General features: G+C 32.4%; 3 protein-coding genes, 1 long non-coding RNA gene, 1 other non-coding gene and 1 pseudogene across 5 annotated transcripts; 1 reads left to right on the forward strand and 5 right to left on the reverse strand.

Annotated features, from left to right (window-relative positions):
• Positions 1-568: 568 nt before the first annotated feature.
• Positions 569-10022, reverse strand: LOC120121003. Its single transcript, XR_005515950.1, has 3 exons — positions 10010-10022; positions 9544-9546; positions 569-750 (listed from the first exon to the last, which is right to left on the reverse strand). It is a non-coding gene; the product is annotated as an uncharacterized LOC120121003 (long non-coding RNA).
• Positions 860-3428, reverse strand: LOC120120998 (auxin-responsive protein IAA11-like). Its single transcript, XM_039140484.1, has 5 exons — positions 3032-3428; positions 1564-1889; positions 1293-1428; positions 1026-1087; positions 860-955 (listed from the first exon to the last, which is right to left on the reverse strand). Exons 1-5 carry the CDS (start codon positions 3349-3351, stop codon positions 906-908), a joined length of 894 nt encoding a protein of 297 aa, XP_038996415.1. The 5' UTR covers positions 3352-3428; the 3' UTR covers positions 860-905.
• On the forward strand, positions 5486-27052 carry LOC120121000. The gene is made up of 3 exons (XM_039140486.1): positions 5486-5497; positions 5980-5990; positions 26369-27052. The coding sequence occupies exon 3, from the start codon at positions 26419-26421 to the stop codon at positions 26902-26904; it is 486 nt and encodes a 161-aa protein (XP_038996417.1). The 5' UTR covers positions 5486-5497; positions 5980-5990; positions 26369-26418; the 3' UTR covers positions 26905-27052.
• On the reverse strand, positions 12111-12716 carry LOC120121001 (mitochondrial import receptor subunit TOM9-2-like). The gene has a single exon (XM_039140487.1). It carries the CDS (start codon positions 12597-12599, stop codon positions 12282-12284), a length of 318 nt encoding a protein of 105 aa, XP_038996418.1. The 5' UTR covers positions 12600-12716; the 3' UTR covers positions 12111-12281.
• Positions 13863-13947, reverse strand: TRNAM-CAU. The gene is given in 2 exon segments: positions 13863-13898; positions 13910-13947. It is a non-coding gene; the product is annotated as a tRNA-Met (tRNA).
• LOC120120997 lies at positions 14128-18386 on the reverse strand (annotated as a pseudogene).
• Positions 27053-27625: the final 573 nt, after the last annotated feature.

Genomic DNA, 27625 nt, shown 5'->3' on the forward strand with positions numbered 1-27625 from the left:
TAAAATTTTGATGATTATATTGGAGTTTTTAAAAGTTTTGTAACCAAAATATAAGTATGTTAAAAGTTTGGTGACAATTTTTATAATCTATAAATACGTAATTTTACAAGGACTCGCGGCTTAATTATATCAGTTTTATTAACTGTCACATAAACACTTCCATTAAATGTTAACGACAAGTGGTTATATTAAAATTATTTAAATAATTCAGTGGTCATATTGACACAGATTTAAAAATAATGGTCATTTTGTGACCCGTCCTTTAGTTATGTGGTCATTTACGTAGTTTACCCTACTATTAATAATAAAGATCGAACATGTTTTGTTATTTAAACATTGAGATAGCTAGTGACGTAGACGATGTCATTAGAGAGAAAAATAAAAGAGGAATGACATATCATGAGATAAAACATATATTTTTAGATTATATATCTAGAGCGGTGAACTCTATGAATTTATAAAATTTTAGAGAAAAAAAATAAATTATTAATATAAAATATAAAAGAATTTAATTAATAAAAAATATTTTAAAAAATAAAATATAAAAGAATTCGAAAATTTTAGGGGGACCGTCCCACCCGCTCCTCAATCGAATCTTAGTTACAACATCACTCACAAAAGAAACTCATTCCGAAGGTCCCAAAACATGAAATAACACTAAAATGGCTCTTTCATTTACAGACACAAGTAGAAGAACACATCACTCACCAAGTATTATGTTGTATTAATATTACATTGAAAACTAAATTTCTATGGCGAAACACTGTAATTGAGCTTGAAACAAAAATACGTAATGATAGGAAACAAACAGGAGACACAAGGGGATTCAAATTGCTCCAACTTTTCTGCATTTCTTTTCCTTTGTATGTTCCAATTCCAAGGGATGGATTTGAGACAAACGTGTTCTACATGGGCTTTCTTCTTTGCCTCTGATTCCTTGCTTCTGATCCTGGAGCTGTGAATTATGAATGAGACTCAAAGCATCGTAAACAAGGTCAGACGAGAATACGAATAAGCATACATACCTAATCCGGCAGCCTCGGATTTCCTCATGATTCTAAGCCTCTTCACCAAGCTACGGAACATCCTGAATCAAACCCGAGAACATTCACGATGAGTGTTAAGGAGATGACCAACTTCCTATTCTCAAGGCAGGTTCGAGTGGACTAGAGGAATGGCACGTATATGAAGATTTTAAGCTTTTCCAGTAACCCTCCCCTGCTTTATGCTATAGTCCGAACTAATAGATGTTTTATGCAGAGTGAAATGCATAAAATGGAAATTATACGTACTCCCAAGGAACATCTCCAACAAGCATCCAGTCACCCTCCTTGTCCTCGTAAGTAAGAACAAAATCGGATGAACCATCCAGCAGTTTCGAATGTCTTGTCGTTTTGTTTGTCACATCATGCTGCCGTGCCGTCGATCCTAATAACAAATCATGACAAACACTCGTAAGAGAAACATACTTGGACGATCATCTAATAGTAAAACCACAGTACACTCTTCTAAAGTGGACTTCGACACGATGCATGAAACAAAATAAATTAGGGACCAGTTCACCTGCTGGATTGGCACCCGGGGCGGTTTCGGGGAACATTTCTTCCAACGATTTTGCTAACTTTTCGTATGATTCAGAGGCATTCAGATCGACCTTCCTTCCAATAGGAATTCCATCCATTTTCACCTTCACGAAAAGAGATGTCCTGCTGGCATTAGTGTTACCACTGCTATGGTAGCTGCCAATGGTGCTGTTCTCAACCATTGAGGTCTCCTTTCTACGGTTCTCCATAGTCGTCGAGTTAAATCCTTCAGTGAATGATGCTTTTGCTTGGTTAACCATGCTATTCATTCTATAAGCTCTGATGGGAGGCCACCCCACCACTTGACTGTTTGCATTTTAAACAAAATCAATGGTTCAAGCACCATAACTCAACAGTATGTTAATAGAAAGAAAGGTGTGAGCTACTAACGAGATATTGAAAAGGTACCAAAGAATAATCATACACATTAAACTTTCTCCTACTTAATATGTTTCCATTTCTACTTAAGTTTGGTTCTAGAACTCGAAAATTGGATCAGTTGTATAATACAGGGACAATCATCCTGCATGACCAAGTTGCCAAAATGAGGATTAGAATCCACTTTTTTACCTTCTTTTTCATCTATGTCCAATTTGTTCATCATTATCATTCATATATGTAAGACCGTCTTATTTATCGCGAGTCATTCAATGATCAAACCATGTATTCTAACTCTAAGCTGATTATTGGATCAACAGTCAAACAGGAACATAAACTGAGTTCGGAATTGAAGACTGGAAAGTTGAGATCTATCAGCATCTACATCTTGAAAATAAGTAGAAACCGTATATAGTTATGCTACTCAAGACTTAGGTATGACACGAGCATGCCAAAACCTTTTTCCATGTATTTGGGGATCTTAAAGGATCATATCCCTACACAACATGTCCCAAAATGGTGTCCGAAATCAGACACTGATACTCCTAGGAGAACAACAACGCTAAAAATAGTATGTTTGCAAAACGCAACTAACAGGACCCGTCCCAACAAGAGTGGGAGCATCCCAAATCCACTCATAATCATCAACAGCCTGACTCTTTAACTTGTCTCCCCTTAGAAACCCCTTCTTAAATGAATCAATCCTTCAAGAACCATAGTAATAAATTACGGCTGTAACGGTCCATCGTAACGGTTTTCAAGCTCACTACGAACAACACATCCGCAATTTAAAGATACAGTTATGTTTAGAAAACAAATCATATCCAAATGTCGGCAAGATGTACAACCGCAATTTAGTAATATACTTAGCCTAGTTGGATAAGTCTAGTTTTCTTTTCCTTCCCTAATTCTCTCCCCCCTGATCTCCTATTCATTGTAACAAAATCGAGTAGTTGATGGGACCATCCCTTACGTAATTAACTGAACACCATAACAGAGCTATGATAATATATATATATATATAATGGAAACATGGAATATTCATAAATCAGGCTAAAGCTAAATCATACCAAGATCCATTAGCAGCAGCAGCCACTGAATCAGCAGTCCTCTTGGTCCCTGCCGTGACATTAGCTCTACTTAAAGAAAACGAAGAGGAGGAGGAGGATGGAGAAGGAGACGAAGAAGGGAAATCTTGAGCGGTCAAAATCCTTGCATATTGACCACACTTTGAAGCCTGATGCATCTTGGAACCACCACCGAGGCTCAAGCCAAGACCCAATTCCAATTCAGACTCATCTGGGCTTGAAGAATCTTCAGAGGAGACCGCCATGTTATCCTCCCTTGACACGCTACAAATTGACCCACTTTCAGAACCACCATTAACCATTGAAAAGTAAGACCACCAAAGATTCCAACGGATGAATTGTGCAAGTAAAAGGTTAGAGCTTTCGCTGACAGAGGGAAATGAAAAGATGGGAGATTTTGAGAGGCTCTTGCCTGTGTTAAAGCTAAATATTAGCTTTCAATTGTTTGGTGGATATGGAGGAAACTGGAACCGGAAGGTTTAATTAAAACTACTGAGAAAAAACATGGAAAACGTCAGGTTGGCAACATTTCTCGAGTTACAGTTAAAATAACCTCGTATGTTTGAGAGTAAACTATAAAAATATTCACCAAACTTTTAGCAAACTTATATTTTGGTTACAGAACTTTTAAAAACTTCAATATAATCATCAAAATTGTAAATTGTTTTCATTATAATCAATGTCACTCAAAAAGTTAATAGGACTAATCTATTGAGTTATTTTAGCTTACTCTTTTTAAAAAATTTAAATCTTAGTAGTTGTGTTTATAAAGTTATCTTTGTTATTATAAATAGATAAAAAAATTAAATATATATTATTTTATAATCATTTCTATCATTACCGTCTCGGTTATTATCGGACTTAGAGCATAAATTAAAAAAGACACCCCTAAACAATTGACGCATAAGTAATTAATTTTAAAATTAAACGATAAAAAAACAATACACAAAACTTTTACATAATAATAACTTCACCAAAATTAAATATTACATATTAGTCACTTGAACAACCTCGTCCTCAAAACATTCCTTAAAGTAAATTTATCGGTAAAATTATCGCAATCTAGTCCTCGATAAAATTGATTGGCATCTTTGTGGGTTTAATTAGTAAGATTAAATATAACATAATTAACGGTAATAAAGATTTGAATAAGTTTAAGAGTTAATCTGGGGAGAATAAATTGAGAACTAAATGAAGTGAGGGAAAATGTTAAAGATAGAAGTAGAGTTATAAAGTTTAAATTAATTGGCATTTATGTTTTTTTTTAATTTTTAATTTTTATTTTTTAAAAGGTGGGGCCAGAGCTATCGCTCCCAACACCAGGTTGAGAGCAGCTTCCGTAGAAGACCTCCGAATTATAAAATGCTCTCCGTGAGACTCGATCCCACGACCTCAAGATTAAGAACATTATGCTCTACCAACTGAGCTGGATAGTCGTCTCCCACTAACTACACATACAATAACAAATAAAATATTTAATTAACACTAATTTCAAATTTGATTATTGAATCCTTGATGGGGCTGTAGAGTTGATGGGTGGACCCATGTAGTACAAGCACCAGCCGACATACAACCAAATGTTGGCCCATAATCACAGGCCTCGACACGTCGGAGTAGGGGCCATCACTGTCAATCACGACAATGTCAGATCCTCCTCAAAACCCAAGTCTCAAAACCAAATGGCAGGATGACATCTTTTACTCTCAACTTCATCAGTTTTATTATTTTAACCCTTAAACTTTTAGTACATCTCTTCTAACCCTAAACATCTCTTTTATCAATTTAACTCAAATGTAATAGAATAATGACGAGAATGTTAAATTAAAACAAGTGATTTTATTATTTTATATCATTTCTAAGATTTTAAAAAAATATTTTATACTTATTAAAATACTAATATTCCTTTTAATACATTTTAAATATTTTTCATTCATCGATAACAGAAACAAATTAGTCAACATTGTAACGAAGACTTAATATTTTTCATTCATCAATCGGTTTAACTTTCCATCATTATTTATTTACATTTGAACCAAATTTATAAATTTTAAAAGTTTAAAGGTTAAAAGAAATATAATCAAAGGTTTACGGACTAAGATGATTAAATTAATAAGCTTGAAAGACCTAAAATGTCATTATGCCAAAGAATATCAATGCACACGGGTACGGAATGAAATGATAAAAATTGACAGCTAAAGATATCAACATTATATCATGGCTTTCATGTCCGAATTATAGGCGATTTCTCAAAAAAAAAAAAAAAAATTACCGGTGATAGGTATATTTATTGATTTAATACCGGTCTAATTATATTTTTTGATCTAACACCCGTAGCAGTAAAGCGTGTCCCTTGAACCGCGCTATACGTTGATTTGGCGTCACGTGGGTATAGCGCCTCCTGCTCCGCGCTATACGCCACGTAGGGGTATAGCACGGATCAAGGGTCGCGTTATACGTCGTACCAAAATTATATTTAACGCGATCCCTGATCCGCACTATATAATAATTACATATAACGCGGTGCAGGTACCACGCCTTATATGTTTATAAATACATCTCTCCTCACATCTCCTCGCATCTCTCCTCTCTTATAAATTAATACAATAATTCCGTCAACGAGTAATAATTCTGGCAATCTTCTTATATTTGATTTAGAAGTTCGTGCGATTTTTCGTTATAAGGTAATTTTGTTATAATTTTTTAATTATACTTATTGTTTATTATCATTATTTGAAAAAATATTATACTATTTATTTTTAATTAATTTTTATGTTTGTAAAATTGAAAAGCGGGAGCATACGTCGAAATAGTTTTGCGGTGCAGGTAATAATATAAAATTATATTATTTAAATTATTTACGTTGATGTGTAAAAAAAATTTTGTGTTATATTTTCGTTCATATATAATTTATTTAATCAGGTTTGTTTAAGTTATTTTTTTTACAGATATAATATTGCCGCACTTTTAAACTCAAAGAATGGCGCGACTTTCATCTATTGTTTACTATGATGGTGAAATTCGAGAAGATGAAACCGACGTTGTTTTCGTATCAAATGAGTATGTTAAAATATCATTCAAGAGAAACATAACTCTTGAGGAGCTGATAACGAAGATTTCGAGGAATATTCATGTTTGAAGTAACAGAAGAATGTCGTCGTTGCAGTACAGATTTCCAACATCATTGTTGCCATTAACTTATACAGCATTCGAACTTTCAAACAATGATGATGTTCAAATGATGGTTGAAGCTCAAAGTAATTATTCAGACGCCGCTATTGAGATGTATGCACATTTTGTTCAAGTGCGTGTTGTTCGGGGTCAATCTTTAAGCTCACACTATGGGCTGGCTGAACAAGTTGATCAAGTTGACAGCCCGACTACAGTAATGTGTAATGATTTTAATGCCATCATGGGGAGACATTCATCCTCAACTCCTTACGATATATACCGAGGTGGGTCCGCGAACAATCCGTATGGCAACACCGCGTCCAGTTCAAGGGGAAGGCATTCATCTGCAAATTTCTTTGATCATATGGAGATGCCATCGACGCAACCATCTGTGCAGTTTCCATTTGACACGATGACTTCAAGCTTCAGGGGGAGGCATTCGACTGCGAGCTTTTTCGATCTTAATGTCGATATGCCTTCCAGTTCAAGGGGAAGGCGTGCAAGTAGTAGGTTCTTCGACCTAAATGTGGAGAGCATCTAACCAATTTAACGGTATCCTACCTCCGATAAAATTTTCCGGGACACGTCCTAAACTATCCCGACACAAAGTAGTCCAAGAACCGGAAGCTATCCCCGATATCACATCTCCATCCACCGGAAGCCCCAGGTGCATAGAAACATCCTCAAGCGTGATCGTGCACTCTCCGCACGGAAGATGGAATGTGTGGGTCTCCGGCCTCCACCGCTCTACTAAGGCAGAAATCAGGTCTGGCTCTATCTTACAGTGACCATGATATCTACCTATATAACCGAATCCAGCCTCTACTAAATACGGCAAGACACGGCTGGGTATCACTAACTTAAGATTCCTAATAAAAGGATCTAATACACGGTCATTCTCCTAAAAATAAATAATTACAAAAATTAATTCTTACTCTAATAATCATGCATTAAATAAATCAACTAATTATTACTAATAATTTAAATTAAATTAAAACGTTAAAATGTTAAAATGTTATCGTATCAGCAAAGTGTCGATATATTTGATTCTTAATCTAATAATCATGCATTAAATAAATCAACTAATTATTACTAATAATTTAAATTTAAATTAAAACGTTAAAATGTTACCGTATCAGCAAAGTGTCGAGATATTTAATTCTTAATATAATAATCATGCATTAAATAAATCAACTAAATATTACTGATAATTTAAATTAAATTAAAATGTTAAAATGTTAACGTATCAGCAAAGTGTAGAGATATATGATTTCCATCCGAACGAAGTATACTGCCTTCCATTATATATCTGCAAAAGAATTATATTAGTAAAATATTAAATAAAGTAAATACATAATAATAAAAATATTATAAAATATACCTTAAAAAGATAGAGTATTTGAGAGAAATTTAGAGAATTTGAGAAAATTTAGTGTGATAAAAGTGATTGAGGATGTGATATTTATAGGGAGGATGGAGACGTGTATTTAGTAGTGTAGCGCGCGCCTTGCACCGCGATATACCCCACGTGTCAGATACCCAGGTATAGCGCGGATCAGGGGGCGCGCTATACCCTAGTGACGCCAAATCAGCGTACTCGTGGCGCCAAATCAGCATATAGCGCGATTCAGTGGGCGCGCTTTACTGCTACGGGTGTTAGATCGGGAAATATAATCTAACTAGTGTTAGATCGGTAAATATATCGATCACCGGTAATTTATTGAGAAAATTACCCAAATTATAAAATATTTAAACAAATAAAAAAAGGAAAAATAATCATAATTTGCTTCTCCTTTGGCTTGAGGGACAGGAGACAAGACACAGTCCACGCTTCCCTTCTTTTAGTTAATTTATTTTATTTTATTTTATTAATTAGTTGCCCACTTGATAAGACTCGATACAGCTGAATCATTATATCTTTCCACGCCACTTCTGCTGGTTAACTGACACGTGACAGAATCATCTCTCTTGTTGCGACACCTGTCATTTCAGAGATAAATGGGCTTACTAAAATTCAAATATATCATTTTATTTACAAAATCAGAACATTAAAATATTTCATTGTTGGGGACTACGCACGTGTGGGTTTTAAGAATCAAATCAAATGATAAAATAACTGCACGTGGAAGTGTAAGATTAGAATATACAAAAAATTATATATGTTAATTTTTGTTTGTTTCATGGCAGCTGTAGTAGTCTTCTCTAGATACCATCATGTAATTTTTAGTTATTTTTTATCGTATTTTCAATAATAATTTTTCTTGATCTTTTTATAATAAAGGATATAAGGGCTATTAGTACTTTAGACTCTTGGTGTAGTTTTTTTTATCGGTATTCTTCTTGGTTTTTTGTTTTTCATTAAATATATGGTTGGTTGTTTTCTCGATGTTCGGTTCCTCTGTTCGTTTGTACAATACTGTTTGTTAGTTATAGCATATATATGTGTTGGATGAGATTGTTGTTAAGGGGAGATCGCTTTTTCCGTTGACCATTTTAGTTATTCTTCAAGTTTCTCTCCTCCATGTTTTGATGCTCGAAGTCGTTAGTGTGTTCAGTTTATGTACGTTGTTGCTCCACTTGTTAATGATTTTGTTTATTAGGCTATCATTAAACAATTATTGTTTTATTTTATTTTCGATAATCTTGACTGTATTTGTTCAGTCTATAATTGGCAAAACACTTTTTGATACGACTTTCAATAAATAAAATATTTGGTTATTTTTAAAAATATATATATGTTTAATCATTCAATTATTTGAACAATTCTATTATAATCACTTAACTATATTTTAAATTTTAATTTTTAAAATTACATTTAATGTTATGTTTTGATTTTAATAATTTATTGTTAAAAAATTAATAAAATTGTTAATATAATATATTTTTCTATTTCTTAATGACAATGAAATATTACCTTAATATTCATCATAATCATAATTAATCAAATTAAAAAATTAAAACGTAATATATATCATTATCACATGAATAGTTATATAACTAGATAATTAATCAAATTTAAAAATTAAATCGTATTATTTATCATAATCACATGAATAGTTATATAACTGGATTATTAATCAAATTTAAAAATTAAAACGTAATGTTTATCATAACCACTTGAATAGTTATATAACTAAATACATAATTTACCCTGTAATATATTCAACTTCACCGTGTACTGTATAATAATATTGCTTGTTTATGGTTCAAAGCCCCACTTGTTACTTGTTTCAGACTGACTTGAGTCGTTTTCTATTAAGTAGAGATATTATATTTCCAAAGTAAATGTTAAAATTCGAATCCATAAAAGATGAGAGAACATGAACATCCTCGCACACGAGTTTGGGCTGTCAAGCTGTTTCCGAAATTCGTCTAAAGCCCGCCACCGGTTTCATTATCTATAGAAATTAGAACAAATAAAAGTAAAATCGAATTTGGATAAGCTGATCGACTTATATTAGAACATACTCATGGTGACACATTTGCACTAAATGCCTCATTTTTCGAAGGAAATGCCATATTAAGTAGCCATCTCTGCATTTTCCATCACAAACAGAACCACAAGAAAACCACACAACCAGAACATCAAGATTAACATTTCTTACAAAAGGAATGAACTTTGGTCCTACAAAAGCTGAGATACAAGGAAATTTATGAACTTCTTCACGCCTTTAACTTCAAAGAGCAGATTGTATGTGTAAAAGAAAACCTTTTAAAGCACACCGCCACTTCTAAAACAAATTAAAGGCCCTTGAAACAACAATACTTTAAAGAGAGACAACTAGAGCCTACTGCCAACTATCTTTTTCTGTATCTTTATTATTCATCAATTATCCAAGTCCCAAAGAAAATAAACACTTTTCTAATTTTTGGGTCTCAAAGGGCTACCCCAGTTTCGCCAATCTTTAAAAAGTGCTAGTCAGACCAAGTGAACCAGGGTGCAGGTGGTTGTCCTTTTTCTGGTCCTATCAATGCCAGTAAGGTCAAAATGCTTTCTCCCAAGTCCCCACTACTGTTAAAAGCAAACTAATCAACTTCACTAAATTAGGACCAGGGCCCGACCTATCTAATTCTCCACCAACCAGTATGTGCAAATAAGTGGTGAGTTACTATGAGGTCAGATTACCTCATATTTTAAGCCAATGCCACATATACAAAGAAAATAGCTCCTACAATCCATGTCAAAGTACTCCTTTGCTTGTATTCTTAAACCTTTATATTTGTCAAGATTTGGACCATCCAGCCTTACCTGTTTTTTTTTTCTGCCTAATGCCTGATTTCACTTTACTTTGCTAGGTACACCTGCATCTTATATTTAGATTCTAGAGTTACAAGCAAGCTAGCCAAGTAGCAGATGAATACTTAAGATTATTTCCCAAACCTCTTGATATTCTTTTGCCCTTTATAGGATGATGAATATGACTATCTTCAATTAGGAGGGTAGCATAAGGTGTGTAATTTAAAAGCCATTGTGAGCTTGGGCTATGAATAAATAATCGTGTGTGCTAAAAGAGAAAGAAAACTTCTTTTGACTAGAGCAAAGTATTTTAAACCATTCAGAAAATTCTCCTCTGTTGATCATTTTATCCCACAAATAGCATTTTCACATGGCCACAAGCAAAATCACCAAAAGAATGTTGAAAACTATATGTAGTTACCTCCTATTCCCTTCCATTCACTAGATGCTAAAGATGGGGAAAATAAATACATGAAGCAGTGGGTGAAACAGCAGCACCTTTTGGCATGTGGATTTTAGCTTACGAGAAGCAAAAGATTATGGGTGCTATAGACAGCATAGGATCTGTGTCCTGATCGCAATCTTCAGAGATGAAAGATGAAACCGGGTGGTTCTACTGCTAGAGTACTCTCAGAAAATCTTACTCTAGACAGCATAGAATCTGTGTCCTAATCACAATATTCGAAGACCAAATATGGAACAGGGTGGTTCTACTCCTAGAGTACTATCAAAAGATCTTACATTATACTCTTTCCGAAACCCACCATTTAAAAATAAACTTTCAAGGGGAAAGGAATCACAGACCTTAAGTTCAATGAGGACGGTTATTCTACTCATCCTTGCCTACGACATCTAGCTTTACGATCAAATAGATTCAATCACCAATGCAACTGGAAAACAAGCAGCATCAAAGCCTTCTGGGATAATTAGTTCAACTATGAATCCAACAGCTAAAATCCTTCAAGAACTTAATATCTCCCAGTATGCTTTATGATATATCATGAATATGTGACTTCAAATGGCAAGGAAAAAGAACTAAAGTATTTTAGTTTTCTTGCTATCACCAATACAATGACAAATCTAAAATCATAGCTACCATGGTGCCCCGACCATGACAAAGAACTAATGAATAGAGGAAGTTCTTTCTACGACAATTTTTAACCCTACTCCAAGTCTCCAACTCTCAATTCGCAACTATTTATCACCAATGTCAATGGTCAACACCAGCATGACATTCACAAGGACTATTATTGAAATATAAGAAATCCAAGATAGAAGCACGGACTCTTAAGTTCAATCGTCTAAGTATGTCATGTAGACTGAACTTCTGCAATGCAATTCAAAAACACTTTTTCATTACATATCGATCAAGTAAATGCATTTGTCTATTTGAGTAAAACTTTGGTACATCAAAATAGAGCCAAGAAAAGATTGTTCTTAGAACTATGATCAATTGATTTCGTATATTTATAAACAGATGATGTAAGGCAGTTTTCATGTAACATTCAAGTTAAAGCTATTCATCACCGCTATCCCAATGATACTAAAAATCATATTTGCAATCAAAGATTAAAAGAAAAATCCACAACCATCTGGTTTTCATTCGAAAGGTTATTTAACATGAAATGCACAAGCATAAACTTGATAAAACCAAATCCAATAACATTCCATAGAAAATTCAAGCTTAAAATCACCAAAAAAAGGGGGGGGGGGAATTTTAAACTCCTAAACTACATCTAAAAGGTTTTAGACGGTAATGACTTGAAACATGGCCGAAAACTGATAAAGCCAACAAGCTCTGACATGGTATGACACAATCCGACCCGATTACTTACTGGCGGGTGCAGTGGCCGGGGCACCGAGGAGACTAGCTTGCTGCAGCTCAAGCTCATTGAACTGCTGCTCACGGTCCATCTCGATGATCAAAGGGACAACTAAGATCAAGAATGTTGTTCCAGCAATCCAGGCGGCTTTCCCGGTGCTGCGGATGAGCTTCTTGGAGACGAAAGCGGCGTCGCTCGCGGCTTGCTTACCGCGAGAAACGATGGGGGAGGAAGTGATCCGGGCGAGGACGTTGGATTCGGGGTTGGAGGCTGATCGCCTCTCGGGTAGGGAAACTCCGCCTCGTTTGGGTTGAGCCGCCATTGGTTTATTGCGAAATGGAAGATGGTTTTCGTTTGGAGGGTTTTGAAAGTGGTTACTGAAGACGGAGTTTAACGATGGAAAAATTGACCGTTTGTTGCCACGTTAGCGTATACCGTGTTCGTCACGCGCTCCAATTATATAGTGTCAAACTTTTTCCTCCTCTTATTGTTAGAACAATTTTTTTGGTAAACTACGTCATTGGTTATTAAATTATTAATTTATTTTATTTAAGTAATCAAATTATTTTTCTATAAATTTAGTCATTAACATTACAATCTTTCTAATTTAGTCACCGGTCGTTAAAAATTTAACGATAATATTAATTCGAGTCGTTTTTTATTTTCACGCCATTTTTAGAAAGTTAAGCATTGTAAACAAGTAAACTTTAACAAATAATAAACTAGAAATATTTTAGAATTTCATTAAATTTTCAACATTAATAAAAATCATTGCTCATAACATAATCAATAACATAAGCTGCTAAGTTTAAATTATTAGCTATTTATAAGATTAAAGTATTAATTGTTGTCATTTTTCAAACAACACCAATGTTTTCCAACAAAATATCAAATCTAAAGTGACATAAAAAACTCTTGAAATAAATATATTTGAATAAACAATGGTTTTTTATATATAAAAATAGTTTTCTCCTTAAAATATCAATGAAAATTTATGTACATTCGCATTGTAGTCATTCTGATTAAAAATGATGATGAAAATATTAAATTTACATGTATAGTGAGAATGAAATATGTTTATTTCGATATTTTATATAGTAATTAATACTCGATCGAGAATATCTAACGTAAATACTAAATGTCATATTAACCATTGAAGTGATTTAGGATAAAAGCGATCTCAAAACATATATATATATATATATATTTCATTTTAATATATTATACATGCATCAATAAAAAGTACAACAAAAATAAATTATACATAAGAGGAGGCACACAATTTAAAAATGCATAAAATATTTTTAATACATATATTGGCCCTTGAACCTTTTGGGTGTTCAATTTACCCTAAGGATTTTTAAGTTATTAATAAAAGTACACAGGTTAATTTAACTAAAATTATCAAGTTCAAGGATTAATTTGATAAAAGAAATTGAGATTAATTTAATAACACTGATCAAATTTAAGGATCATTTTATAATTAAAGAAAAAAATAGAGGTTTCAATTTTCTTTGAAGAGAAAATCTGGCTGAAAGTTTGTATTATAAAGAAGAATATTGTTTTGCTTGATCAAAATAAGCTGTGGGGTGAGAGAGGCTCGAACTCTCGACCTCAGGATCACTCTATTGCTATGAGACCTACGCGCTAGCCAACTGCGCCACCACCCCTTGCTTGTGAAGCTGGAAATAAAAGTATATATAGTATATTTATTATGATCTCCAATAAATTCTCGTATTTCATTTTTCAAGATTAGGTAATGAAGATAATTAGATAAGAAATCATTCTATAATCATATTAGTGATGTATGAATTTCTTAAATCATAGATTAAAACATGAATTTTCGTTTATGAATAATGTAAAAAAGAAATGTTATTTGATTGCATTCAGTATTAAAAGAAATTAAGAACATAGAACAACGGTGATAACTGTCCAAAAAAATGGCAACTCGCCGCCAAAGGGCAGTTATCTGAATGGCTCAACAGACGCAGACACTTCAAGAATGGCGGCGATCTCGAAACATTCAACTGCTTCTTCCACTGATGAAACACCTTCTTCGGCTTTGTGAAGCAAACCGAGATTATACCATGCTGACGGATTCATTCTATCGACTCGAAGAGCGTTCATCAGCAAGCTTTTCGCGACTGCGTTGCATTGGCTGCTGACTCGTCTGAGCAAACAGGCGGTCGATATCATGCTCGGGACATGATCCGGGTCGATATCCAGGGCAGCCTGAAAAGCCCCTAGAGCTTCTTTTAGCAGGCCTTTTCTCTCATTCAATACACCTGCAACATAAAATGTCTTACATTAACTCGGGAAACTATATAATATCTATACCAACATAAAATTATGAATGTAAGACGCGTCATATAATGACAACATAAATTAAGTGAAGAATATAGTTACCTGTGACATGAATTCTATCAGCAGAGTAAGAATCGATGGCCTTCGACTTCGAAAGACAAATCTCAGAATCTCTCCATTGCGACAAGCTTATGTAGAGATGAGCTAAATCATGCCATATTTCCTGTTCAAAACTTGCAGAAGGGTATCTTAGATCCTGTAAACAATCATTTGAAAAGATTAGCTGCCATAAAGGGTGTATCCTGAGAAACGATATCACTCGGGAAATGACAGAAGAAAGAGCATTATACTCTGCAAACTCCGATTTTAATGTTCTCAAGTTAAAATGGATAACTACCCTCATTCATATACCCTAAAAGGAAATTTACATCCTTTCAAAAAAGAAAAAAATAAAAGGCCATTTACAACCTACTTTTCTAATGTGAAAGGTCCTAAATTCATTCCATCGACAAGCACCCGAGTTATAGCAAGTCACACAGTCAAACAAACATCAAGAAGGATGGTACCGGAGATCGTTTCTGAAACTTTACCTTCTAACATATCAACTTTTAACGTAAACTAATGCATTACCAAGTCAACTTAGTAGGAGAACCATTTCAGATACTTCCAAGACAATAAAAATGATTAAATCTGTAGGTAATCGAAAGAATGGTAAGCACTTAACAGGCCTTATGATGCTTCTTCCCAGAAGCAAAGCTTTTACTTTGTACTTGAAGAAGGGCAAGAAGCTGACTATATGTCTCAACAGCACTCTTGAGCTCCCCCTGTGCAATTTGAAGCTTAGCTTTGGTGCGAAACAATTCACCTTGATCCCATTTCCCAGTTTGATCCAAGGCAACATTGACGACGATTTCACCATCCAAACAACGTTTTTGAGCTGACAATATGCGTGCCAACAACAACCACCCTTTAATGTTAGAACCTCCTTCTACTATTAGCAAAGACTCCACATAATAAAGCGCAGCTTCCAACTTTCTCTGCTCGGCATTTTCCAGGCTAAGATTACAAAGAATAATGGGGTCTTTCGTACTCGAAATTTTTCGAGCACTTTCCAAAGCCTGCAGGGCCTCAGACTGTCTTGTAACCCTCTCAACGTCAGATAAGACTGACTTCGAACAAGTTGAACAAGCCAAGCCCAATAAAAGGTTAGTAGTGCCTTCCAACTCCTTGCATCCATTTTCCAGGCTTTCAAGGGCTCTACAAGCAAAATTAATCCCTTCTTCTGCAAGATTAGGTTTTTCCCCACTAATTCTAGATGCCATCAATAATGCTGGAACAAATGTGGATCCTCGTTACTGTTCAACATTTTTCGCAATAAAGTCAAAGCAACCGAGTCTTCACCCGCTCCATGGTAACACAGAGATAGAATACGGTATCTTTCTTTGCGATTAATAACCCCTGGAAGCAGTTCTATTTGCTTAGCCAAAGCCTTGAAATCACCGGATATGGACAGAGCAAATGACAGATGATCCAAAATCGATGGATCCCATTCAATTCTTTTCAGAGAAACTTTTCTTAGTAGAATCATTAACAGGAGCACAGCTTCCTCTATGTTATTACTAGGGGCAATTGAACTGCCCATTTGGGAGCGGAGGTTCGGGGGGCTTGCTTCACCTCCAGAATGTAATAGAAAAAAAAAGCAAACTGTTTTTGAATCCTTGCAGTAGTTTCTGCATCGAGATTCCACAAGTGAAGAAGAGCCCACCGGTAGGACAAGATTGCTTCAAATGAAGAATCACTTAATTTCCATAACTCTGGAATCAACTCGACTGCCTTGCTTAGAGTCTCCTGTAATTTACGGTCGGCAACAAAGTTTTCGGACAAGCCTTCTGGTAATGAAAATTCTATTACATCCAGAATAACCTTGCAAGTTTGAGCAGCTTCTGCAAGAATGATCACAAACATAAAATAAAATGAACAATTCAGTGTAACTCAGAACGGCTCTTAATTATAATTTACTTCATCCATATTACAATGGAAAAAGTTAACATAAGATCAGTATACCAATACATAAAACATTACCTTTAAACCTCTGGAGATGTTGCAATGATTTTGCTTTGAGAAAGATTGCTTCTAGTAGTAAACTAACAGCATGGATGGACATCGGAGGAGCGTAGTCATGAGAATGTCTCTTTCGCCTTTCTGCTTTTCTAGTAAGGCCAAGTTTCATTTTGGGAGTTATTGCAGCAATATCTATTCCTTCAAACACATGCAGTGCAGCTTCTATATTTCCTTTCTGATATTCGATTCTTCCCATTAATGCTCAAGCTTCCTGCAAATCAAAGGCACCTTAGCTAGAAAGAAAGTAAATAAAAGCAGTTAAAGAATTGGCAAAAAGGGGAGAGGCAAAGGCAGAAACGGGTTCACTAAAAGGAAATAATAGGAAAACCTATGTGCCATCGCCAATTTTCAGTACAATGCTACAGATCCCAAGGACATATAACGGCAATGCCGAACAAACGTATTCCGAAACTAAACTTGAAAGCTGCAAAGAATGAAGAAGCAAACCTCATAATTCAATGAACTACTCTCACGCAGCGACAACTCAGCTTCTTCTATATTCCCGGTATCTGGCCTTTTCTCACCGTTACTAGCTTTATAATCTTCGGCAGCAAGGGATTCCAATGGAGGTATCATCTTTTCTACGTTGATTAATTGCTCTCCGGCGCATAAACACTGTATTATATGCCCCAAATCCCACCGAAGTCCGTTTTTTCTCTGCCTTTTAGTCCTTATGCTGCTCTTCAACTTCATATTGTTTCACCACTATCCAAAATCTTGAAGCACGAGAAGAAAATAACCATAAGAACAAAAATAAGAATCAACACTTAACAGAACTCAAATAGAAGATCCAAAGAATGCAAAATTTATATCTAGTAAACATGATACACTACGATGATCAATTCAATATTATCAATTTACAGTGAAGTTCAAGCTTTTAGCCACATAAAAACAGATTAGAAGAATCAAATTCTGAGTTATTAAAAGAGGAAAAAAAAGAATCAAGTACTTGAGATTTCAAGACATCTGCATAAACCAAGAGTGAAATCAAAATCCAACAGAATAATTTAAGAAACGTAAACCCAGAATTCAGAAACAAAAAAGTACTGATCAAAACCCAAAACCCATCTATATTTCACCAACCCCATTTTAAAATTATCGCCAAACAGCTAATCAAATTCCTAGGTAATGAATTAAAAACAAAAGAGACACTAAAATTACCAAAAAAAAAGTATGAATTCAAGCAATGGGCGATCCAAAAACTAACAGTAGTATGAAGTCAATCTCAAGTTTATGCAGTCAAAGAGAAAGAAAAGCTCACCTTTTGTTCTTCCAAAGAGAAGAAAAGCAAAGAGACCACATGCCATCAACAGCAACACCACCATCTGTGTTTTTCTAGATTGTCCCCTTCAAATCCGAACAAAACATTCTTTACAAAAAGATTGTACCTTTGAAAAACAAAATTAATCAATCAAGTAAAGAACCCAAAGCCAAATGCCCAAATGCCTTAAAAAACTTTTGCTTCTCTTCTTTCGAAAATTTCCTTTTGCCCTTTTGGCCCCTCCTTTGTTTTCGCTTATTATTTATTTGGATTTAAACATTAAAAAAAGCGAAACAATGGAATGTGAATTGGATCGTGAGGAAGAAGATTTGGAGATTTAAGCTTTAATATTGATAAATAAAAAGAGAATTAAATAAGGTAGGTTACTGAGAAATTGAGATTCAGTGTCCATTAAGGCTGGCTTCTAAACCACGTGGGATGCTTTTTCATATGTTTTAGTGCTGGATTTTGACTGTTATTAACGAGATTGATTGACATTTTATTTTATTCAACTACTTTTTAATGAAAAATAAATAAATAAATAATTTCGGATTTTAGTACTTATTATGTATTTAATTCTTAAACTATCAGTTTCAATAAGTTTTAGTACTTATATTTTTATTTTTTTAAAAATCATATTTAATATTTAATATTTGTTTTATTTTAATACACATTGTTAAAAACTTAACGCTTTCAGTGCCTAAACTATCAGATTTGGCCAATTTGGCCATTTTAGTACTTAAACTTTCATTTTTTCTCCAAAACTTATCGTTAAATTTTGAACGGGTACTAAAATGAAACAAAAACTAAACTTTATGTATGATTTTAAAATAATTGAAAGTTTAGGTACTTAAACGGATCAAAACTAATAGTTTAAATATTAAATATGTAATTTATCCCAAAAAAATCCCAACATCAGCAAGTTCAACAAAAACTTGTTTACGGGAAAGCCCAAGGATATAGACAGTTATATCAAAAAAAGTATTGGGTAAATTTCGTGTTTAGTACTTACCTCACTGCTAAAATATTTGATTTTTGTTTTATTTTAGTATCTGTTAAAAATTTAACATCACCTTTTGAAAAAATTGATAGTTTAGGTATTAAATGTTTTAAAATTTCAATGGCAGGACATTAAATGCGGTTATGTATGATTTTGAAAAAAAATAGATATTAAAATGGACCAAAACTAATAGTTTAGGTACTAAATGCATAGTTTAAACAAAAAATTGACAATATATAAATTTATTCTAATCAAATAAATTGTTGTTATTCTTGAGGATCTGAGTTCGAGCACCATAGATATCAGGAGTATGACCGATCAATGTTGAAAGGTTAAGAGTTATCTTTGAAAATATACTGCCTTGAACTTGCCTCATATTAGTGGATAAAAATTATAATCAAATAAATTTTCTATTAATGTTATTAATATTAGGGTAGAATAAACATTTCATCACGAAACTTTCTTCTCAGTCTTTTTTGGTCACTAAAATTTAAAAAAAAATCAATTTAATCACTAAACTTTGAACATTAGATTTTTCGTCACTCTTCTGTTTATTCGGCTACTGTCTGGTGACGTGGCTTATCTTAATATTATTTTAGCCATATTGTGCAATAATTTTGGGTCCAATTAGTAGTGAGAAATGGTTTGAATTAAGTGAAGGGTAGTTAAAGCTGTCGCCTAATATGTGCCTGCGCATCGAGGAGACTGCTAAAGCTGTTTAGGCCATTAGGAGGGTTCGGCAGCTGAAGTAAAAGCCTTTAATTAAGTACTTGTGGGCTTGGGGGTTTTACTTTTTTACTCTGATGATCAAGCATTAATTAGTGTAAATTACATAATTACATGTTTATAAAGACATTACGTTTTAATCTTTAAATATGTATATTAATAAAAACATTATTTTATGTCGACATGATAAAGATATTGAATTGATTCGAATTCACATGCATGATGATTATAATAATATTAATAAATTCAATAATTAAATTGTTAAAATAAATAATATATAAAAATTACAATAAAACCAAACGTTATAAAAGCTACTATTGACTCTGACAATATCACAGTTAAAAAATAACAAAAACAAATTTAAAATCACTAATAAATATCAAAAATTTTAATTCTAAACTCTTTGTTCCATCTTAAAATAAATTTTTTTAAATCCTCATTTTTTTATTATAGTCCCAAAATTACAAAAATATAAAAATAAAATCTTTTCACAACTTTAACAAAATCATCTTTAACTACAATAACTTTATCAGTTTCTACAGCGTTTACTCAATTTTTCTAAATATTTTTTTATAATTGTTATTTTTCAATTTCTTAACAATACTATTTCTATAATACAAGCTTTGTATTTATATATTTTAATCCTATTAAAATTTATATTGAAAGATAGAAATAAAAAAATGTTGTAAAATTATGAAGTAAACAAGAGGTAAAATATAAACTGAAACTCTAAAAAAATTTAATTTAAACCTCAATAATATTTTTAAATTTTAAGTTGACATCTCAAACTCTATCACCAAATTTAGTCGCCGACCTTTTTACACAAAATGACGTGGAAAATTCGTGTTAAACCTTATAGTCTGGCTTGGTGCACCACGCATCTCTCAAGTTTCAAGGGCGCACATTTTTCTCCTTTTAAAACTTTATTTCATTTTCCTTTCTTTCTTGATTAAATATTAATGACAATCGGTTTGAGTTTTTATTTCGGTCCGGTTGGTAGTTTAAGTAAAAAAAAACTATATATTTTGAAATAATTTTAAAATATTAAATATAATTAAAAATATATATTTAGTTTAATGGTATTGCTTTTAGCCTAACTTTTGAGATTATTAGTTCAAATCTCACAATTAATAAAAAAAATTATTTTATTTTAGGTTGATTGAATTTATTCGAGTTGATTCAAATAAATATCTATTTTTTTAAAAATATTTTCTCTTTCTTTAAAATATTTTTTCAGTTTCATGTTAGTTAATTTTTTCATAAAACATATTTTTATGGCCGAATTTAATAAAAGTGATTATATAAGTTAATTAAATTAAATATCAATTCATATATTAATTATATATTTTTAAGAATGAAGTTGAATTATTCAAGTGTACTCAAACTGTCTTGATATTCAAGAAAAGGGGGGAAATGGTAATATTCCTCATGTGAGCTGCCTTCTTGGTCGGTCTTCATGATTATTAAGCAAATCAGGTATTCAAGTTGTTGTTTTTTAATGGAATTCTATTTTATTTAAAAAAACTTGGAATCTTTATATTTTAGTTAACAAAAAACGTGCAATTTAATTTAACAAATTAATTATTAATTGACAAGAGATGGTATTTAATTACTAATAAATGAAGATGAAATATTTAATAAAGGTTAGTTTTGAATAACATTGGTCAACCAAATACCAACATGTAGCAAGTATAAACCATACCTACCATTAGCTCTTTTTGCTGCCAGCGTATTATTATGAGATAGAATATATGAATTATTATTGGATATATTTACGGTGAAATAAACGAGCAGATTATTATCATGTGTTTTTTTGATTTTTGTAAGGGTAAATGACAACGTCTTAAGTACGTTAATGAACACATGCATATAAAGTTAGTGACGAACTGAACATTTAGTGAGTTGTTTGACGAAAAGTTTATTTATGTTTGTGAAAGTTCGATAATTCGTTTGTTGTTAATGTTCGTATAAATTTATTCAAATATATATTTCCTGTCATTTCACGAATAGATTGAAAAAAAATACTTTAGATCGTTTAATTTCATGTACGTTTACATTAGTTTATATTTGTTTACGTTCATTTATCATTTTAACGAATGAGCATGATCGAAAACAAACAAGTAACATTCCATAACGAACGAACATAAACAAAAAATTATGTTCATTTAATTGTCTGTATTTATTCGATTAAAGTTAAACGAACGTACATAAATATATTTTCATTCGTTCGTATTCGTTTTGTTAGTTTGCGGGTCTAGTGAGGTTAGATTTGCATGTTGGCTGTTGACATTATTTGTCTACTTGAATTTGTCTATTTCAATTGATATAACAGAGTAGCCGTGCATCATTGAACTTTATAAAGCCCAACGTTTGGATTGTCTTTTCATGTGTAAGTTTATAGTTTCGCGGTATGTGTAAGAACATCATCATTATTGAGAGGAGTTTCAAATAGATATTGCATAGTACAATGATTGAATACTTTAGCGTATATGTATGCACGAATGAAGCTACGATGGTGGAAGAATTATTATTCTTCTTTTAGGTTCTAAGTTTAAGCATATTAAATATATGAGCGTTCAATATCAAATTGTTAAAATTTATTTTTAAATAAATATTATTTTATAACTATCATGTATTAATAAAAAATAATGTTTTTGTTATGAACCTTAATTTTATATTTTTTGCATAAATAAAAAATGTATTTATATTTAACCTCATCGAGATTTAATTTAATTCTGCTGCCTGCTGAGGTACAAAAACTATAATTTTATTCTGTTAATTTGATAAATGAACTACAATATTTATTTTCATTTGATATTTAGAAAATAAAATGTACAATTTAAATATTCAAAACTTAAATGTCGCCGTTTCATAAAAAGCTCCAACTGTCCCATCATTTTATTTTGTATTTTAAAACTTCAGTTTTAAATTATAAAAAGAATAAAAAAATAAATAACTTCAGTGACCGAAAATACCTTATAATATACGATTTTAACTAACTTTTTTTTTATTTGCGAAAATGACCAACAAAATCGCAACGCGAACTCTAATTTTTCAACTCAGTTTCCAAATTCGCAACGTGAATATCCAGATTCGCAACGCGATTGTAAGATTCGCAACGCGATTTTGAAAAATGTGTTACGATAGTTAAAATGTGTTGCGAGAGTTTGAAAAACGTGTTGTTGCGATAGTGAAAAAGTGTTGCGATAGTGAAAAATCCAAAATAAGTTTACATTTTAACTATTCCAAATTCACATGGAGTTTGAAACAATAAAGAATGTGTTGCGATAGTGTAAAAGATTCCCAAGCTATTTGTAAGATCTTAGTTTGAAACAATAAAGAATGTGTTGCAATAGTGTAAAAAATTCTCTGTTTGCAATGCTCAATCCCACATAGTATTGGAAACACAATTGGGAATGAGTATTTAAGGCTTGGATTTCCCACTTCCTTGTTGAGTGGAAGATAACAAGGGGGACTCTCGCGCACCGCCGCCGTCATCGTCCCGTCTCGGGTCGGGTCGGGTCGTGGTCGTGGTAATACGTGTCTTCGACACGTCCGCGCGGATACTATCTTTTTAGAGAAAATTCTTAAGAAATCGCAACGAATTTGGACTATCGTAAATTTGAAAAATCGCATTGCGTTGCGATTTTCTAAAATCGCAATGTGATAGTCAAAATCGCGTTGCGAATCTGGAAACTGATTTGCGATACTGGATATCACGTTACGATTTAGAGATCGCATTGCGATTTTGTTGGTCATTTTGGTAAATAAAAAAAAAGTTGATCAAAATCGTATATTATAAGGCATTTTCTGTCACTGAGATTATTTTCTCTAAAAAATAATATTATTTTTTAGTCTAATTTTTTTGGTACGAATTCATTAATATTATATATTCTAAATAGTTAACAAAAATCTGTGTTAATCTTTTATATAACACGTGGAACAGGAAGGCGTGCTTTGTCCTTTTCCTATCATTTAGTGCCAACTAAATGCGTGATTTAGAATAAAGATTATAATATCTTGCTATGACGTCGTTTTGAAAAGTATTATGAATATATCTCTTTCATTAATAATAGTGTTTTATAAATTAATACACCTCTTTTAAAAAAATTAATGACGCATTCAGAAATTAATAAATAATTCTTTTAAAAAATATGAGTATATGTTTAAATTTGTTTGTTTGTATTTATATTTATGAATATATAAAATAGAATAAAGTAAAAGGGTGTGTTATTAAGTTTGTAAAGTTCAATATTAGATGTTTTCGTTCATATATTAATAGATTAAAATTTATTTATACATGAATTTTATTAATGAAAAATTTTCAACATTATCATTTTAAAGTATAATATTCAACTTATTTTATAAGACGTGTGTATTCAATAATCACTATTTATAATTCTGTTAAAAGTATTTTAAAATAATAAATATAATTTTATTAATAAGTACTAAATTTTAATTAATTTAACACTAAATTTAGTAAATATTTTATATTATTAAAATATAAAAAAAATTAAAAATAGGGATGGGTACATATACTAAGCCAACACGTAAATCAGGGGCAAATTTAGATTAATTGTAGAAATTAAATTTCTGGTTCCTTTAAAAATTTATTAGTTCAATTTCATCTCTCTTATACCTTTAATTAAATGAAAAATGTATTATTTATCTCTCCACAATAATTATCCAGTTAAGACATTTTAGCAACAAAAATCAAGTTTTGCACCCAAATTTTTATTTTTGGACAAATTATGAAAATAGTCCTTAGTTATAGATAATTTATTTTTGAAGTCATTCAACTATGAAGAATTATAAAATAATCAACAGATAACGTGAAAATTTAATAAAACTAACCTAACAACAAATTTATTTCTCAACTTTTATACCTTATTTTAGATTGATGATAATTCTAAAATTTACTTTTAACTTTTGAATGTTACCCAATTTAATCCCTCTTCTACTCCATTTTTTGTTTCTTCCTCGACCAGCATGAGTCACCTTCACCAACCAGCTACCATCGGCTACATCAGCACCGAACCACCCAACAGTATCCAATGACGGAGAGATCAATCTCCAGCAATTTGTCATCTTCACCCAATAAGCAATCGGACCCCAAACCCACCTCATCGCTTTATAATCGTCGGTATCCGTTTTATTAGTCGTTTAATCCGGATCGGGTACTACAGAGGCAATGACAACCATCTCATCCCAATTTGCTCCATTCGCAATCGTAAGTTTTATTTTGTGTTCGAAACATCTATATTTAAATATTTATTCACGAAAAATTTAATATAATATTTTTTAAAAGATAGTTTTATTATGCTTAAAAGCAATGAACATGTGAAATAAAATATATATAATAGATTACAGATTAACTTATAACTGAACTATTAATGATAATTAATTATCAACAATTGATGTTTTTAACGGTTAAATTACAGTTAACAAAATTAACAACCGTTATAATAATGAATTAAATATTTAAATTAAGTAACACAATTAATCCGTAAACACCCCTAATTTTCTATCTACCCTCACACCTTTGGATGTCATACTTATATCTAAATGATAAAATTAGTAAATAATTTTTATAAATGTAAAATCTATTGATATTAAATTTAAGATTCGAATTAGTAAATATATCTTGTTTATTTAAAAATGAATATATATATCAGAGAATTGCATTGAGAAAGAAGTTGAGATGGAATTATGATTCAAGTGTTTTTGTTGTAATGAAACATAAAAGGCCAAATCAAATTGTAGTTTCTGAATTGTAATTTATTATTATTTAGTAACAAAATATTCATAAATATGAGATTTATTAAATGATTACGTGAATAAAAGATATTTATATTATCTTATTTTATATGAATTTGAATCTTAACATTTATCTTAAAATATAATATAATATTATTTAATAAAAAATATTTATAAATATTATTACAGGAAAGCGGAATAAAATTTAAAATTATTTACAACATTAAAAATGTAAATGCCCATCAATCCTATCCTATGTAGCTAAACAAGAATCTTCCATCTTTACACTCTTCAATTGTGTCCTCAATTCCCCTTTTACACGAGGTTTGATTATAAAAAAACCTCTTAAATTATTTATTCTTAAATTAGGTTATATGTATGTTTATCCAAAAAAAAATATTTTTTCTTTTATATAAAAATCCGGTTATTATATTAAATTTCTAAAACAAGCTATTTATAATATAAAAATATAAGGATAACAACATAAACAAGTCATGAGATACGATTGGAGGATATTCTCGTAATTTTGTTTCTTGATGGCAATATTGTAATTTCGTTAATCCTAAGGGCTAATTCTCATCCCCGTTCCTATAAAAACATACGACGATACCTTTCTCTCTTTTCTATCAGCTCTTTTAATTTCTCTCTTTTAAAGAAATTCTCTCATTCACTCTTCCTTTCTTTTCTTCTTTGCTTTTGTTCTTAAAGCCAGATTCCGGCCACTGTCATTTTTTTTAACTTTTTCCCTAAAATATTTTACTTTTTATTTTTGTTTTGGAAAAAATTGTTTTTCAAATATTTACTTTTTCTCCTGCACGATTTTCCTTTTTTTATTTAACTCTTCTCCATTTTTCCCGTTCATTATTTACCCAGATAATCTTTTTTTCCTTAAATATTTTTTTAAAAAAGAGCTTTATTTTTAAATATATAATATTCCGTCCTTTATTTAAAATAGATTTTTTATGACGTGGCATGTACTATAAAAGGCGAATAATGAACACCAAAACGATGCGTTTACCGCCCCGTCGGGTTTCCATGCCCACCAACAAGCGCAAAGAGAGAGATGATTTCAACCTCAAACGGTTAAACCCCCCACTTACAAAGTTACCTAAGCTGGCTGTCCCGTTAGCCGGCTCCGAAAAAGCCGCTCAGCCGGTCCTCTCCAACCAGCTCCTGGCTGGATACCTGGCCCACGAGTACCTCACCCGGGGGACGCTGTTCGGCCAAACGTGGGACCCAGATCGACCGCAACAAACGGCCGCCGAAGCCAAGAGGGGAATCGGAGAAGACGTGGATCTAAACGAGAGATCCAGAGCCGGCGACGCCGAACCGAAGCCGGAGCCGAGGGATGAGATGCGCCAAAGGTACGTTGAAGTGGCTAGCTTGATGAAGTCAGATGGAGCCCACATACCGGGCATCTTCAACCCGAGCCAGCTCGCTCGATTCTTACAGATGTGAGGTTGTTTTCTCACACGTGGAGACACCTCATTGGCCACCGTTTTTTCTCCTTTTTTTATTTTTAAAAAGTATTTTATCCTTTTTTTTTTCCTCCGTCCAACTGGAGAAGTTCTCTGTGGAGTACACAGCCTCAGTTCAATAGTTTAGTTCTTTTAGTTCTCTTCTTCCTTTTTTAAGTACAAATGTATGCACGAGAGATGCATGCATTCATGCATGTAAATGTTGTTAGTGTATGATCTGAATGGATAATGCAATAAATATCAGAACATTTGAATGTGTTTGATCCCATCCTTAAGAACTCGATTACCTATTTTATATGTTTTTAAATATATTTGATATCATCTTAATATGATTGTCCAATTATTATGTATGTTACTATATACAAGGTTTCCCAAAGGTCGAAAAAATAATCCAACTGATCGCTAGTTAGCTAACAATATTTACCAACATTAAGCCTCCATGGTGGTACCTTGTCGTGCATCACTAACTTGCTGTTCATCTCGAACTCTGGACTTGGGCCCTAACTCAGACTCAGAATCAGTTTGTGGGTCGTCTGGTTCTGCTTCGAGGTCTCGTTACCGGCAGCGGTGTCCTTCAACCTTTTCCGACGAACATTTTTCTTTGGGACATCTTCCGACGTCAAGTTCGACACCGTAGCTTGGTTCACTTTTCTAGGCTTCCTAGTAGTATCTGAAGAAGAGTTGTTTGAAGATGACTTGGT

Source organism: Hibiscus syriacus, unplaced genomic scaffold, assembly GCF_006381635.1.
Source record: "Hibiscus syriacus cultivar Baekdansim isolate YM2019G1 unplaced genomic scaffold, ASM638163v2 tig00110356_pilon, whole genome shotgun sequence".
Classification (NCBI taxonomy): domain Eukaryota; kingdom Viridiplantae; phylum Streptophyta; class Magnoliopsida; order Malvales; family Malvaceae; genus Hibiscus; species Hibiscus syriacus.

Excerpts from the sequence above, each read along its gene's own strand:
- LOC120121001 (XM_039140487.1), bottom strand. The coding sequence starts at position 12,599 with ATGGCGGCTCAACCCAAACGAGGCGGAGTTTCCCTACCCGAGAGGCGA.
- LOC120121000 (XM_039140486.1), top strand. The coding sequence starts at position 26,419 with ATGTACTATAAAAGGCGAATAATGAACACCAAAACGATGCGTTTACCG.
- LOC120120998 (XM_039140484.1), bottom strand. The coding sequence starts at position 3,351 with ATGGTTAATGGTGGTTCTGAAAGTGGGTCAATTTGTAGCGTGTCAAGG. Across the intron at positions 1,890-3,031 it reads GCTGCTGCTAATGGATCTTG|TCAAGTGGTGGGGTGGCCTC; the intron begins GTATGATTTAGC and ends AAATGCAAACAG. Across the intron at positions 1,429-1,563 it reads CCCGGGTGCCAATCCAGCAG|GATCGACGGCACGGCAGCAT; the intron begins GTGAACTGGTCC and ends ATTTGTTATTAG.